Source organism: Notolepis coatsorum, assembly GCF_963971535.1.
Source record: "Notolepis coatsorum genome assembly, chromosome: 16".
Classification (NCBI taxonomy): domain Eukaryota; kingdom Metazoa; phylum Chordata; class Actinopteri; order Aulopiformes; family Paralepididae; genus Notolepis; species Notolepis coatsorum.
The window spans coordinates 66,737,070-66,753,653 of record NC_140180.1 but is presented as its reverse complement, the minus strand read 5'-3'; the positions used below and the strand labels follow the sequence as shown (position 1 = coordinate 66,753,653).

The following is a 16,584-nucleotide window of genomic DNA, read 5'->3' as shown; positions in this document are numbered from 1 at the left end:
ATACTAGATAGTGCAAGGCAGAAATGGGATGAGGTGCAATTTAGGTACAATTTACAGTAGGTGTACGAGTTGTAGTGCAAATCCTTTATCAATAAATATAAAGTGTGTTTGTGTGATCTAAAGTGTGGAGAGTGGGTGCTGCAGTGTGTTGTTTGTTTAAGTGAGTGTGTGCGTGTGGGTGTGTGTGCTGTGTGCATTTGATGGTTGTTGCATAGTGTTCGTTTAGCAGCCTGATGGCCTGGGGATAGAAGCTTCTTCTGAGTCTTTCTGTGCTCGCCTTAAGACTCCGGTATCGCTTGCCTGACCGCAGCAGTTCAAAGAGGCAGTTCTTCGGGTGGATCGAGTCCTTAATAATTCTCTTAGCCTTCCCCCTGCACCGCTTGTTGTAAATGTTCTGGAGGGTGGGAAGCCCCCCTCCAATTGTGCGTTCGGCTGAACGTGTCACTCTTTGTAGTCTGCTACGGTCTTGTGCAGTGCTATTCCCAAACCAGGAGGTGATGTTGCCAGTCAGGATGCTCTCTATTGTACATGAGTAGAAGTTCCTAAGGATCTTCTGACTGACTTGGAACTTCCTTAGGCGCCTGAGGAAGTAGAGGCGTTGTCGTGCCTTCTTCACAACAATGTCAATGTGTGTGGTCCATGTCAAGTCCTCGGATATGTGGGCTCCGAGGTACTTGAAACTGTTCACTCTCTCAACCGGTGCCCCGTCGATGCTGAGGGGGCTGTAGTCCTTGACCCCCGACCTCCTGAAGTCCACAATCATCTCTTTTGTTTTGCTGACGTTCAGGGAGAGGCAGTTCTCCTGATACCACTGTGACAGATTTCCTACCTCTTCCAGGTAGGCCCTCTCGTCGTTGGCAGAGATCAGGCCCACCACTACTGTGTCATCAGCAAATTTGACATGCTTCTATTAGAGAGATCTAACATGCTTCTATTCGAGAGATCTAACATGCTTCTATTAGAGAGATCTAGCATGCTTCTATTAGAGAGATCTAATCTAGAGATTAGAGTGTCAAGTCATGTTGCTTCGATTTCTGATATGTTATACATGGTTCTTGGTATCAGATTTTAGTATCTGGAAAATCCTCCCAAAATACCTGATACAGTCAGCACCCTAGTTGTGCCATGATGTTGCAGTTATGGGTACTGATCTACAGAACTCTACAGATGTATCCCTATGACCACAACACATCAGTGCCAGTCAGCACAACATACCAGTCCCTCTGGTAAGCTCTTGTTTAACCATGTTCCAGTCAGCACAACATGTCAATTTGTCAATGATTTTTCAATAAACCCAGTCAACAATGACATAATTGGAGATATCTGGGTTTGTTGTCCTGCCTTCAGACCATTCACTCATGTGCATGAATGAAAAACGACTTCCAGACTTCCCAGTTTTATCCTTACATTATTGTTCCTGAGTTGAGCCTTTTCATATCAGTGTGCGCATTCATCAGACAGTCAACACCCATGCTACAGTCAACCTGTGAATTCAACCATCCGTTATGAATATTTAGTAGACGTGGAGTCAACTTTGCTCATGTCCCTCATGTCCTAGTGTCCCTTAAATTTTAAATCTCACTATCTTGACCCTTAGTACTATGTACAGTACACTGGGTACAGGGTATACTGTATATTACGATAAATGTGGGAAAACATTTAGCAAATTTCCTGGAAAATGTGTACATTCACCAACTCCACCTGTATGTGCACATTAACCGGTTAATGTTCACATTCCCTGTTGGAATGTTTGTGGCCAATAATCTGTTAACAAGGCTTTAATACAATGAAGACTTTGTGGTTTATATCTTAATCTGACGTTTGTTCCTAAGCCTAACCCTGACTATAACCCGGTCCCTAATCATAACCTCATTGGAGACAGGTCGCACCTAACCCTGACTATAACCCGGTCCCTAACCATAACCTCACTGGAGACAGGTTGCACCTAACCCTGACTATAACCCGGTCCCTAACCATAACCTCACTGGAGACAGGTCGCACCTAACCCTGACTATAACCCGGTCCCTAACCATAACCTCACTGAAGACAGGTCACACCTAACCCTGACTATAACCCGGTCCATAACCATAACCTCACTGGAGACAGGTCACACCTAACCCTGACTATAACCCGGTCCCTAACCATAATTTCACTGGAGACAGGTCGCACCTAATCCTAACCTAAAATAGAGATTGCTCGCTGAAATCCAGGGAATATTTGGTGGTTGATATAGTATATCTGTTTTAATTATTCATCAAAGACTGAACGAGGACTCACCATGCCATAGATATGCCCATCATTGTCCAAAACATACAGATGGGGTTGGTGAACGTACACATTTCCCGGAAAATCTATGTAACAATACAACAATGACTTTGTCGATTAGTAGCATTGTGTATTTTTTATTATTATTATATTTTGTACATGTTTTGTATGTTCTTTGATTCTACTGCATGTTATCTGTTTTTATCAATGTAATATATGTGGGAGAAACCAAAGGTTGACAATAAGTAAAGTCTCCCACTCTCTCACACACACACACACACGCACACGCACACGCACGCGCGCACACACACACACACACACACACACACGCAATTGGTTAGCTGTTTACCTGGAGCAGGAGGTGGAGTCTGCGGCAGCTGCCCTCCTCTTGCGGTTTTTCTTGGCTGGGTTGTCCACTCTGTCACTGGGCAGCAGGGTGAGGATGAGATGGGGTGTCTTAGTGCTAAATTCACCCTGACCTTTAACCTGACCTGGCTTCTTATTTACCAGTCGAATCTGCTCACCATCAACACCTGGGAGAGGTAGAGAGAGAGGGGAAGAGACAGAGGGGCGGAGAGAGAGAGAGAGAGAGAGAGAGAGAGAGAGAGAGAGAGAGAGAGAGAGAGAGAGAGAGAGAGAGAGAGAGAGAGAGAGAGAGAGAGAGAGAGAGAGAGAGAGAGAGAGATTTATTTCAAATACGAATTCATATTATGTTATTGCTCTGCCCCAGGACAGTTATATAGAATATTTGTGAATGGATCAGAAATCAGAGAGAGAGAACCCTCAAATGTGTGATGTAGAATCTGGGGCTGCTCCATAGACAATGAATGGTACACTGACTCTGCGGTTTCTCACACCTAAATGAGTGTTATGGTATTGCCAATTAGTATGAACCAGAATTTAAACTTTTAGGTTTAAGAGCTCACACAAACATTTCATGGTCACACAAAGTCGGTACACTCGCTGTGGCCCCCAGCCCCCAGGTTTTACATTTAGGTGACATCGCAATTTTGAGGATCCTGCATCCTCAGAGTTACTGTTATATATCAGAGGCGATGTCAGGTTCTATTTTTGACCTTGTGTGATCACGTGACGTGAACACAGCACACATGGAGTTGTGAAAAATAGGGTTTTAGGCTTTTGTGGGATAAAAAGATAGAACAAACATTTGGCAGCCCTTCCTGAAAGTGTTTAGGACAGTGGTCACCAACCCGTCGATCTTGATCGACTGGTCGATCTTTGAGACTGTCCCTGTAGATCTTTCCATGAAAATTAAAAAAAGAAAAAAAAATAGATCTTACCCTGAGAGTCCACATTACAGTTCTACTTTTGTTTTGATGTGAAAAGTGATGCTGCACTTAGCACTGACTGAGAAAGTACACATTACAGTTCTACTTTATAAAATGCTAATTGTAAATATGTTTGTCAATGTTAATAATATGAGAAAGTCCACATTACAGTTCTACTTTTGTTCTGATGTGAAAAGTGATGCTGCACTTAGCACTGACTGAGAAAGTACACATTACAGTTCTACTTTATAAAATGCTAATTGTAAATATGTTTGTCAATGTTAATAATATGAGAAAGTCCACATTACAGTTCTACTTTTGTTTTGATGTGAAAAGTGATGCTGCATAAGATGACTGCACTTAGCACTGACTGAGAAAGTACATAATAGTTCTACTTTGACGTTTTAATGTTGGACCAAAGCATTGCATGTAATTAGAATACAGGCAAATAAAAGTAATTTAGTTTAAAGTACAATCTTGGCTGTCTTTTTCTCTCAACGCTTCAATAGGTAGATCTTGCCTTCACCAAAAAAAAAGTGATCTTGGGCTTAAAAAGGTTGGTGACCACTGGTTTAGGATATAAATGACATTAATATATTAACTGATATAATGATATATTAAGGCCAGTAGTAACTGATATATTAATATATTATGGTCAGTATTAACTGATATATTCATATATTATGGTCAGTATTAACTGATATATTCATATATTATGGTCAGTATAGATTTATATTGATATCAAAACTCACCTGGCCCTTGTCTCTTTACATATTAACCCATCATTGTCCAAAACATACAGATAACACACCCATAATCATGTTCCTGGGCCCATATTTATCACACGTCCAAGAATAGGAGTACTGATCTAGGAGCCTACTTTAAGAGGCCCAGGTGTCCAGAATGTCTGAAATCAATATCAAAAGGCATCGTTCCAACATTTTCAATTGTTGATCATTATAAAGAATAATGCTGTGCTGTATTAGAACTATCTAAGAGCTACAACACAGGATGTAATTTCCACTATGAACTGAATATCCATTTATCAAATGATTAGGCTAGTCTTTTTGTGGCAGAATGATGAGCCAATGCTCTCTTACTGTAGGATAATCTTTGCTAAGGCTCAAATAGAATCAAAGGTCCTCATTCTCGAACAGACATACGTAAAACTTACCAAGGATTCCCTTCGTAACTCGATTTACGTAATCGGCATTCTCGAACGGCTTCGTATTGTAAATTCTTTGTAGGATTTACGTACTCGAAAAGGCCGTCGGACAGACCGGTGTGCGCTCATGGTTTCAACAGCTTTCTCTGGGGCAAGTCATTGGGGATTGCCGATACTACAGACATCCGTGGAATTAAATCATTGAAAATTATCATTAATACCACAATATTTGTGTAATTAATTATTACATTTTGCTGACTCAATGAGGCATCGTGAGCATTACATACACACACTGCAAACTAAAGAATTAAGAACTAAACCAATTGCCGCGGATATAGCTACTGTACTGTATAGTGGAATATACTGTATTCATTCATTTATTTTTTATTTATTATTTATTGTTGGTTTGATATTCCTTCCATTGCTAAACAACAGTCACTGGCTGCTAAATGAACACGTGGTGCCACCGTGCGACACACACCCAGGCCTGATCAGCCTGTGGTGGGCCAACCTCGGCAGAGGGTGTATTGTGATGAATGGCCCAAACACCCAATGAGATCGGGGAACACAACTGAAGATGTGTCGTACTGGTGGCACCACGTGATCATTGCCAAATTCCACCCCACCCCACACACGTACTGTATATATATGTGAAACGTTCCAGCAGTAGGCCTCTATTATTCTAATGACATGTCTTATTAGGTATTATAGTAGTATGTCCTACTGTAGAACATGACATATTAGCATGACATCGCATTGTAATGTCAATACTGAAAGACTGCACGATTGGCTCTTGACAAGGTGTGTGTGTGTGGGGGGGGGGGGGGGGGGCTCTCGCGCTGTATGGTACTTGTGCTGTATGGTGACAATACATTTGAATATAATCTATTCTAATTTTGGGAGATTATATCAAATATTATTATTATCATCTGGAGTCGCAAATCGCTGTCGCGCTACGGAGCGCACGCACGTGTGTATGAGTGTGTGTGCAGGATACTGTATCAGCTACTGCATCGTTAATGAACTATAGATTTATATGGAATTCGTTAATCTATTCTTAGTCTATTTCACTATATCGCGCAATTTGGTTATGCGGCAGGTGAGCCAGACGGCTTAGTGAAGTATACTGTACATACGAGCGTGCGTGCACACGTGTGTGTATGCGTGTGTGTGTAATGCTCAGATTCCTCATTGAGTCATGACTATAAAATGCAAAACATAATTGTCGTATTTATTATCATTATAATTATTTAATTCCGATGATAGAAACAGTCGGTCTGTAGAATCGACTTGAAGCGATCAACCAACTATTTATCCCAAATTAAGCCTTTTATCACCTGTGCATTGTATGTTACTATTGATTCAAGATTCAAGATTGATCATTGTCATGTGCACAGTTAAACAGACAATTTGCCGTACTTAACTAAATACTTAACTAAATAAAGAACAATTTAAGTGCAATTTACTATTACATTTGCACTCTGGTTGGATGTTGTATTGTACTTGTGCTGTATGATGACAATACATTTTAATCAAATTGTGATCAGTCGCAAATCGGTTCTGCACTACCTAATACAAGGATCAACACAGCAGAGGTGCAATGCAGACCCTCTCACCTCCTTATAATGAGCTGGCAGGGCGTGTTTGTATGCAAATGAGGACAAATGTGAACGCGCCTGGAGTTGTGAATGAGTGACGTCAGTTCATTCAGCGGAGCACAGCTGCGAACGTGTTCCCCCACTTACAAAGACCGTTTCACGCGTTCGGATTTCTGTAAATCTATTGGTATGAAATTTTTACCAAGACACTTACCAAGGCATTTACGAACACGTTCGAGAATGAGGACCAATGACTCCAAACTGAAGTAGGACCATGTAGCCTAAATGTACAGGTATATAATGAGGAGACAGGACTTTAACCAGAGACAGTTTATATCAGGGGTCGCCAATTAGGTTTTGCCGCGGGCCAGATTTTCCCCAAGCCGTTGCTTGGCGGGCCAGGATCAAAAACAATGGCTAATTTAATATACTGATATTGAAAAAAGACAAACGTTTTTCTCTGGTCTGCATCCCCCCAACAACCGTGTGCACTGCGCCGCACTGCACTGCACCCACTCTGCAATCCGCCAAACAAAGTTCTCACTCATCCATTCATTCATGAACAGCTCTCAGCTGTTGCAGATCAGCTTAACAATTGTGTGTATTGCGCCGTACTGTATTGTACCCATTCTGCAATCTGTTAAATAAAGTTTTCATTCATTCATTCATGAACAGCAGATCAGCTGTTGCAGATCACCGCGGCGGGTGATGAACAGATCAGAAGACAGAATGCATGAAAACACGACTCACCATACCTTGTTTGTTGTTCAGTCCTCCAAAATCCCTGCTAATGTTTGAAACATGTCACATATCCACTCGCCGCCCTCCAATTCCAGATTGGCGTTGAATGCAGCTACTTTATCTGCCAACTTGAACACAGTTGTAATAACAACCATTTCCTCGTTGTTGTTGTCGCCACATATTATGCAGAGAGGACGTCGGCTCGGCACGCAAGAATCACCGACCTGTTGCAATAAACCCGTATTTTAAGTATGGCTCCTGTTTATTAAAAGAAGCGTTATATTTCCCTGTTGCATTTCCCTATCCAAAGATGTTTGTTTTGTTTTTTAACACATTTTGTTACTCGCTCCATCTCGAACGCGGAAGTGAAAGTTTGTTAGGGACTATTCCATTGGTTCTCCCAGTCCACGTGACCATTTCTAGCATTTCAATTGGCTATAGTGCTATTGATGACTACCGGTAGATAGATACAGCTTCACAATAAAAGACACCCTGGCGTCCCGAGTGAATATTTCCTGCGCGTAAAATAAATATCATATTCTCAAAATAATCTGACGGGCCAGAAATTATTGCTGGCGGGCCAATGTCGGCCCGCGGGCCGCCTATTGCCGATCCCTGCAGTCTATATAATGAGGAAGCACCGCTCTATCTATCCGATCTCATCTCTTGATACTCGCCCGCTCGTGCTCTGCGCTCACAAAATGCGGGGCTTCTATCGATTCCTAGGGTTAAAAAGAAATCCGCCGGCCACAGAGCCTTTGTCTACCGCGCTCCCTACCTGTGGAACAAATTACCTGCCGTCATCAGGGGCGCCTGCTCTGTCGAAGTTTTTAAATCCCTGCTTAAGACCCATCTTTTCTCTCTCTCCTTCAACCTACCCTGATCTCACATGGTCGGAGACTGACCCTTAGATTAATCTGTCTAGTTTAGTTAGGATGTCTATTTGCAGAAAAGCAGACATGGGACAACCTTTTGGCCTTTGTCTCTGTCTCAACCGGTCCCATGGAACAGCTTCATACCGCCTTCTGTCTGCCCTGCAGTGCTGAACCTTCTGAGCGGCTTCTCCTGCCCCCCGGGGCATACGGCCCTGAGCTATTGTCTTGTATCTTATCCTGTATCCATACGCTTGCAGTAGTTCTATCTATTACTCAATTTCACAATTTTCTTATATACTATGATTTCACTGTCACCATGTAGGCATATGCTCACTACATGTATTTATTGCTCCATCTCCGCCCGCTACAAACATGGGAACTCTCTAACCCTTGTCCCAACCCCCCCCCCCCCCCCCCCCCCCTCTCTGAGTCATTGTCTCGTAGTGCTGACCAAGGTGGTGGATGTCTCGGGGTGTTGCCCAAGATTGCAGTGACTGTTCTATGTGCACCATCGTTGCACATCGTTGCGGGCAAGACCACCCGCATTTCATTGTATACTTGTATGCCGTGACAAATAAAACTCTTGACTTGACTTGTCTTGACCACGAGGCCATGGATCAGCTTCTTACCGTCTTCTGTCCGTGGTCTGTCAACGTGGTTCAGACGTTCATTGCTGGGTTAAGTACTTCTATTCTATTCACATAATATGCTTACTACATATATCTATTCTATTCACATATATGCTTACCACTTGTATCTATTGCTATGTCCGCCCATCACAATCACGCAAACTGTCTAACGCCTGTCCCGTCTCCCTGTCTCCCTGTGAGTGGCTGTCTCGGAGTGATGACCGGAGTGTTGGATGTCCCGTGATGAAGACCGGGAGGATGCGACCCTATCTGCACCGCCCCTTCGCCTCAAATAGATCCGCTATCAGCGCTATCTTTAATCTTTCAAAAAAAATCAGTTGCTATCGCTATCAGCTCTATCTTTAATCTTAATCTTTCAAAATGTTCAGTTGCTATCGCTATCAGCTCTATCTTTAATCCTTCAAAATGTTCAGTTGGTATCACATGCACTTATCTGTGTTTCACTACACACATGAGTGCATGCCTACCAACTGTTCACCTGTTTTATTGCAACACTACTATCACCGACAACATCTAAGAAGTTAAAAAAACATTTGGACTTTATGGTGTTCTTGTTTTGTTCTTGACTTATTGTGATGTTTCTTCTTGACTAAGACGTGTCCGGCCCATGGGGACATTAACATGTGTTGTCGGGCCTTACAAATAAATTTGATTTGATTTTGATTTGAGACAGGGCACTGTGGTAGTTTAACCAGAGACAGTCTATATAATGAGACAGAGCACTGTGGTAGTTTAACCAGAGACAGTCTATATAATGAGGTGACAGAGCACTGTGGTAGTTTAACCAGAGACAGTCAATATAATGAGGAGACAGAGCACTGTGGTAGTTTAACCAGAGATAGTCTATATAATGAGACAGAGCACTGTGGTAGTTTAACCAGAGACAGTCTATATATAATGAGGAGACAGAGCACTGTAACCAGAGACATGCTATATAATGAGACACAGCACTGCAACAGTTTGAATGGAGAAATCCATAACACTAAAGATGGCAACAATGAAACTACTTGCTACAAAACAAACCTATTCAGATCAAATAATTAAATGTTATGTGATTTTATGTTGAGTAAAATTGTTATTTACTCCATTTTGAGGTGAAATATTAGTTTTAAAAAGGTTTTAAATGAATCACGATTTCTGCTAAAAGGCTGGTAATCGTGAGTGGTTGCCATGGTAACTAAGGACACTGCAGCAGAAACCACTGGACGGTGCATGTGTAGGAGTTGGTATAAGTGGAAAAAGGGCATTTTTCTATCACAAGATTTTCCTTTCTATTGATTTTTCTTTTTTTCCCCTCCATTTTTCCTCCGATTTTCTCCCAACCCAATGTTAGTCGTATGCCAATTCCCAATCCCCTTCCTGGTCGCTGCGCACTTACCCCCCACAGTCAGATCATCTGGGAGAGTGGAGGCTATCACGTGCTTCCTCCGACACACGTCCAGCCAATCAACCGCTTCTTTTCACCTGGCAGCGCGGATCCTCCCTGAGAGGGCATAGCGTGTGGAAGGATCACACTATCCCACTCAGGTCCTATCCGCGCTTAGCAGGCGCCCCGACCGAACTGTAGGAGTCGCTGTTTACAATGACCCGGACCCACCCCGCCAGCTTCTCCCACCCTCTAATACAGCCAATTGTATTAGTGTGAACGGCCAGCCAAGCTGGTGACAACCCCGGAGCTGTGAGCTGGATTCGAACAGGCGAATCCAGCTCACAGCTCCGGGGTTGGTGACGAACGCACAAGATTTTCCTTTCTGAACAAATTAACTATTTGTTTTTTTTATTTGAAGTAATTTACCAGTCATTTAAAAGTCAAGAGGAGGGAGGTTGTAACTCGAGATGTTTAATATATATATGGACTTGTCTTGTATTCGTTTGTTTAGTTTATATTGATTGTATATTAACTTGATTGACTGACTGATCGTTAAGTGATTTTGTTTCCAGATGATTTAGTAGGAAGACATTTGAACACTGTGTTTGAAGGTGTACTTGGTTATGTAACTAATGATGAAGTGATTGATATATCGAAAGATGAAAAGAAATTAAATGTGTTTTGACCTGTCTTTTGGACCTGATAAGCATCTTGCTTATCTGTTTTGTTAATTATTTTATCTTACTTTATTATTTTTCTTTCTTTTTCATTGTTACTTCTATAATTGTATTATACAGGACAGATTCTTAAATATGGATGACTCCCCATTCAAAGGGCTAGGGGTCAGGTCTTGTTAGTTATCAAGATGGAAACGACTTCTCTTCAGAGCAACTTTTCTTGTAGCACCCATACATTAACTCCTTCCTTCGGAAAATTATTGTATATTCATTCACTCTATATATAGGCCTACATATACACACATGCCTATAGTATGGCAAAGACGGAATGAAAGCAAAGCCAGTGGTGTAGTTGAGGAGGATGGAATATGGGTGTATTACTCAGTCCCAGTGTGACTCAATCCTCCTACAGGCACATATTTCAGTGGGAATTAGCCTGGTTAGCTGAGTACATAGTATACCCTCAAATGTCCAGAGAAGGCTGTGGGTGTAATCTGTGTGTCTATATTTTCTTAAAATGAAGGGAGTAATTTGGTTGCCCAACCCTAGCCTCCAGGTAAAAAAGAAAATACTAGAAAAGCATAAATTACTCCATAGCACACATAACCACTTGCGGTTTATTGACCACAGGTCAATTATTCAATTTAATCTGAAAACGAGCCATTAGTTGGTCAGGGTGAAAATTAGAACTATTATTTTTGGACCTAAATGGTCTGTAATCACCCTCATCAGGGCCTCTGACGTCCGTCCATTTACAAGTTGCTAGCGTATAGCAGCAAGAGAAGTATTGAGATGGTGCTGCGTTACACCTTTGTTTCTAAGCTAGCTTAAAGACGTAAACAAGATTTAAACTAGCTTAGAAACAAAGGTGTTTATAAGATAGTTTAAAGCTGGCTTATATCTTTGTTTCTAAGCTAGTTTAAAGCTTGCTTACATCTTAGTTTCTACTACTACTACTTATTGTTATTGTTATTGGACACATACACACCCTGCACCTTATCATGGACATACACTGCACGCAAGACACTTTCTGTAAATAATTTACTATTTTATATTGTATTTGATGTTACTACTACTACCTATTGTTACCATTCTTGTATTAATTGATGTTTCTTAATTGTGCACTGTTGAGTTTGAGCTCGAAACACAATAATTGAATTACCTGCAATGCCCCCTGTATTGTTGTGTATTTGACAAATAAAGAACTTGAACTTGAATTAAGCTAGTTTAAAGCTTGCTTAGCTTACACCTTTGTTTTTAAGCTAGTAGCTTACTTACAGCTTTGTGTCTAAGCTAGTTTAAAGCATACTTACACCTTTTTTTTCACTTTTTCTCCTCCTGTTTTTCTGTGTTTTTCTCCCATCCCAATTTTGGCCGTTATGCCAATTCCCCCCTCCCCTTCCTGGTCGTTGCTCGCATGTGCCCCCCACTGGTCGGTCTAGGGAGCCCTGAAGTCTATCAGATGCTTCCTCCGAGACATAGGAGACAGCCAGCAGCATCTTTTCACCTGCCAGCGCGGACTCTCATTGGTGAGATGTAACGTGTGGGAGGTCACACTACCCTCACCATCTCCCTCCCTCGCTGTGCAGGCGCCCTGACCGACCTGTAGGAGTCGCTGTTTACAACAACCAGAATACCACCCCACCGGCTTCCCTCCCGCTGACTCTGCCAATTGAGCAGTATGACAGCCGGCCAAGCCGGAGGCAACGCTGACAGCCGGATTCGATACCAGTGTCCCTCGCGTTGGTGACGAGTGCTTAGTCCACTGTGCCACCCAGCCGCACTTACACCTTTGTTTTTAAGCTTGTAGCTTGCTTACACCTTTGTGTTTAAGCTAGTTTAAAGCTTGCTTACACCTTTGTTTTAAGCTAGTTTAAAGCTTGCTTACACATTTGTTTCTAAGGTAATTTAAAGCTTGTGTACACCTTTGTATTTAAGTTAGTTTAAAACTTTGTCAACATCCCAGACATGTGAACCTTGATTTATAGAGGGAGAGTCCTCCCTGTCTATTTTTGTTTTGGACTGACTGAGGTGGTGCAGTATGTGAGCTGAACAAAAGTGTTTTTAAATTATAGGTTAAGGGATGCTCGATATTGGCCTTTTTACCGATACCGATATACCGATATTGTCCAACTCTTAATTTCCGATACCGATATCAACCGATACCGATATATGCAGGGTTTCCCCCGCAAAGAAACTGAATAATTTCAGGTAATTAACATTACATATCTCTTGTTGTGGAATTAACACAACATTATGCATACTTTTGACAATAAATAAAATCAGAATTTGTTCTTACTTGCTTGCCTGGGTAAATAAAGGTTATAGAAATGTAAAAAATAAAAATAAAAAAATATATATATATTTTTTTTTGAAAACCGATAACGATATTTTCCGATATCACATTTTAATGCCAATATCGGCCGATAATATCGGTAGGCCGATAATATCGGACATCCTTTTTCTCCCTCTTCTCTGTAGTGCAGATGTAATGAGGCGGAAACCACATAGTCATAGCCCCTCGGTGTAAACTCATTCCTAAAATGAAATAAGCCCAGCTTCGCTATCTGGAGTGCCCCTGCCCTCAACTATACTATCAATGAAAAATTTAAATAAATTCTCTACGACAACAAACCTGCGAAGAGCGCCTCCAGCTCCTCACTCTTGTTGGGAACAATGTTGTTGGTGGAGGGAACGAACGTGCAGCAGGGACAGTGCACCCCCAACTTGATACCTAGATTCTTCTCTGGTGAGGGAGGAGGGAGTGGGAAGGATGGATGAAAGAAAGAAAGAAAGAAAGAAAGAGAGAGAGAGAGAGAGAGAGAGAGAGAGAGAGAGAGAGAGAGAGAGAGAGAGAGAGAGAGAGAGAGAGAGAGAGAGAGAGAGAGAGAGAGAGAGGGGTGAATGTGCAAGAAGTGGCAATGGGTTACTTTGTTTGGCTGCCCAAAGCTAAATACTGGTAGAGGGCATATGGCAGGGCTATTCAACTGGCGGCCCGCGGGCCGGATGACCGGCCCGCAAAAGATTACATGATAATTAAAAAAAAGAAAAAAAAAATCTTTTCATGTCAACGTTCACACGCACAATTGAGCCAAAAGTCACTCAACTAATGACAGATTTCATTGATAAATTGAGGGAAAACTTTGCAAGTCGATTTGATGAATTTGACATGCCCAGAGAATTGATGCATTTTGTGAGCAACCCATTTGCCAATGTAGCTGCTATTTCCACAAAAGGACAAGAGTTGCTTGCATCACTTCACATTGATGAAGGTCTCCTGCAACTTGAAATAATTGACATGCAAGCATCATCTGCTCTGAGGCAGGCACTTGAGAATGAATCCACCATGAACATTTTGGATAAAGTGTATTCATGTCAACACATTCCCCAAAATAAAAACGCTGGCAATATCTGTGCTAACAATGTTTGGCTCAACATACACCTGTGAATCCAGTTTCTCTCACATGAATGCCATTAAAACAAGCAACGTGCCTCCTTGACAAATGAGCATTTGCATCACTGTTTGCGGGTAGCCCTCACTTCCTATGAACCCTCTTTCTCTGCCATTGCCCAGTCAAAGAAGTGCAATCTCTCTCATTAGATGTGTGTATGTAGGCTAGGCCTGTCTGCCCCCCACCCCCCCTGATGTTTGAGAGTTAAGAGTGGACAATAAGTGCTAATAAGATGCTGTGATTTGCTGTTGTTGCACAGACATGAAGCACTTTTTCATAAGCTCAGCTGCACTATAAATGTGTTTTTTTGTTCAAGTGTTGATGTTAGAATGTTCAGATGCACATCATGCACTTGTTTGTTTTTTATTTTATTTTTATATTGAAATGTTGAAGAGGAGATGTTGCAGTTGTTGCACAGTCATAAATGAAGCACTTTTTGGAGGAGATGTTGCAGATGTGGCACATAAATGAAGCACTTTTTTTGAAAAGTATACTACTTTTGCAATGTAGTTAAATAAAAGTTGTGAAAATGTGGTTGCGTGTTGTGTCAAGTGTACATATATTCATAGCACGGGGAGGCGCCGTGGCAGTCCGGCCCCTGGCCCCTTGGGTTTCTGACAATGTGGGCCCCCTGAACAATTTAGTTGAATAGCCCTGGCATATGGTTATCAGGAGACATGCGTAACATGTCACACACGCAACTTGATCTGAGATGGCAAATAAATGTGCTCTAGCACAATCATTATGTCCAATGATCTCAAAACCAATAGCCTACATCTATACAGTAAAAGCAACGGAATGGAACTATAATCTGTCTTGTTCAATACTTAATAATGTATGGACTCAGAATCTGTATCGGGAGTGAAACAGTGGTGCCAGTTATCACTACTAAAACAGGCGGCACATTAGTTACTTAGCAACCGGACTAGGGCAGGTCAGTGGAGCTAACATGGCTCCCAGTGAAAACTTCAACCAAACTCGGTCTGTTTATGGCTCTGGGGTTAGATTCACAAACCCCCCCCTAAACTACACCGCTAGCTAAATTGATCTGAACATGTGACACTGGCAGTCGTGCTGAAGTCATTTAAGCCGTGCCTGGTGCCTAGTAAACTAGAAGGTACAGGTGTCACCAGGACGACCACCATCTCTATTCATCCCCTGCGAAATACTGACTAAAACACACTGCTTATGTTATGTTTCAAGTCTAGTCTCAGGGTCAGGATAAACACCCCTTCCCCTCCTCCCGCAACGAAGAAGATTTTAAAGGTATCCAATGGAGTCTTTGACCACTAGTTGCCGAAATTGGCGCTGTAGTGCACAGTAGGAGGAAAAGGGCCCCTGAAAAAAAAACGTTTTTCCAGCATGTGCACGCCACAGGCACAGGGGTGCTTCAATTTGATTGGTGTATACGATCTCCCTAAAAATGTAACTGCCTGTCAATCAAAGGAGGTTGGACTCATTACAACTTCACCAAAAACCGAAAGTGAAACTTTCACAGATGGTATGTAAACATTACGAGAGCAAAGAAAGCGGCGGAAATGGACTTTGCAACGGTTATATGACGTAGGAAATGTGTTCAGCTTGTAGACTATAGAAAAACAACAGAAAACTCTGTCGGGGGGCGGTCAGGTGGTGTAGCGGAGATTGTGCTCGTCACCAATGCAAGAGGCTGCGGTCTCGACTCCCGGAGAGTCAGCATTGCCTTGGCTTGGGCTGATCGCTATACTAACTCGTTTGGCTGAGTTAGGGGGAGGGAAGCCGTGGGTGGGTCCTGGGCGTTGTGGACAGCGACCCCTACAGTTCGGTCGGGGCGCCTGCACAGCGAGGGTAGGATCTGGAGAGATGTAGTGCGACCTTCCACACGTTACACTCTCCCAGTGAGAATCTGCACTGCCAGGCTGGCTGCCGGCTGGCTGCACATGCGTCGGAGGAAAGCATGTGACAGTCTCCGGCCTCTCGGACCAACAGTAGGGGGGGGGGGTGCGCAACAACCAGGAAGGGGGTTGGGAATTGGCATAACGACCGAACCGTTAAGCAGTATCGATAAGAGTAGTAGTATCGATAAAATCCTAACGATACCCATCCCTATGTGCGCCCATGTTTTTAACAGCTTCATTTGGGAGAAATCCTTGGGGATTGTTTTCACTTTGATTCTACAGACATCCTCGGAATTAAATAATTATAATGATAATAAATACGACTATATCTGGATGTATTGGTGTGCGCCCAAGTTTTTAATGGCTTCATTTGGGAGAAATCCTTGGGGATTGTGTTCACTCACGGTATCGGTTGATATCGGTATCGGAAATTAAGAGTTGGACAATATCGGTATATCGGATATCGGTAAAAAAGCCAATATCGAACATCCCTAATTAATAGTCTATTCCACTATAGCTATCCGCGCGATTGGGTTTAGTTCTTATTTATCTATTTATTTATTTATTTTCTCAGAAATTAAGCCCAATACCGGGTTGAGATTTATTTCACGTCATAAATAGATCAA

At 42.3% G+C, this 16,584-nt stretch overlaps 1 protein-coding gene across 1 annotated transcript in view; it reads right to left on the bottom strand.

Moving 5' to 3' along the window:
• tgfb5 (transforming growth factor, beta 5) overlaps positions 1 to 16,584 on the bottom strand; it is a 77,577-nt gene that overhangs the window by 54,703 nt on the left and 6,290 nt on the right. Inside the window, exons 4-5 of the mRNA XM_084332387.1 lie at positions 13,265 to 13,375; positions 2,615 to 2,798 (exon numbers count right to left, since the gene is read on the bottom strand). Coding sequence (XP_084188513.1) covers positions 2,615 to 2,798; positions 13,265 to 13,375 — 295 coding nt within the window. The remainder of the gene's footprint in view (positions 1 to 2,614; positions 2,799 to 13,264; positions 13,376 to 16,584) is intronic.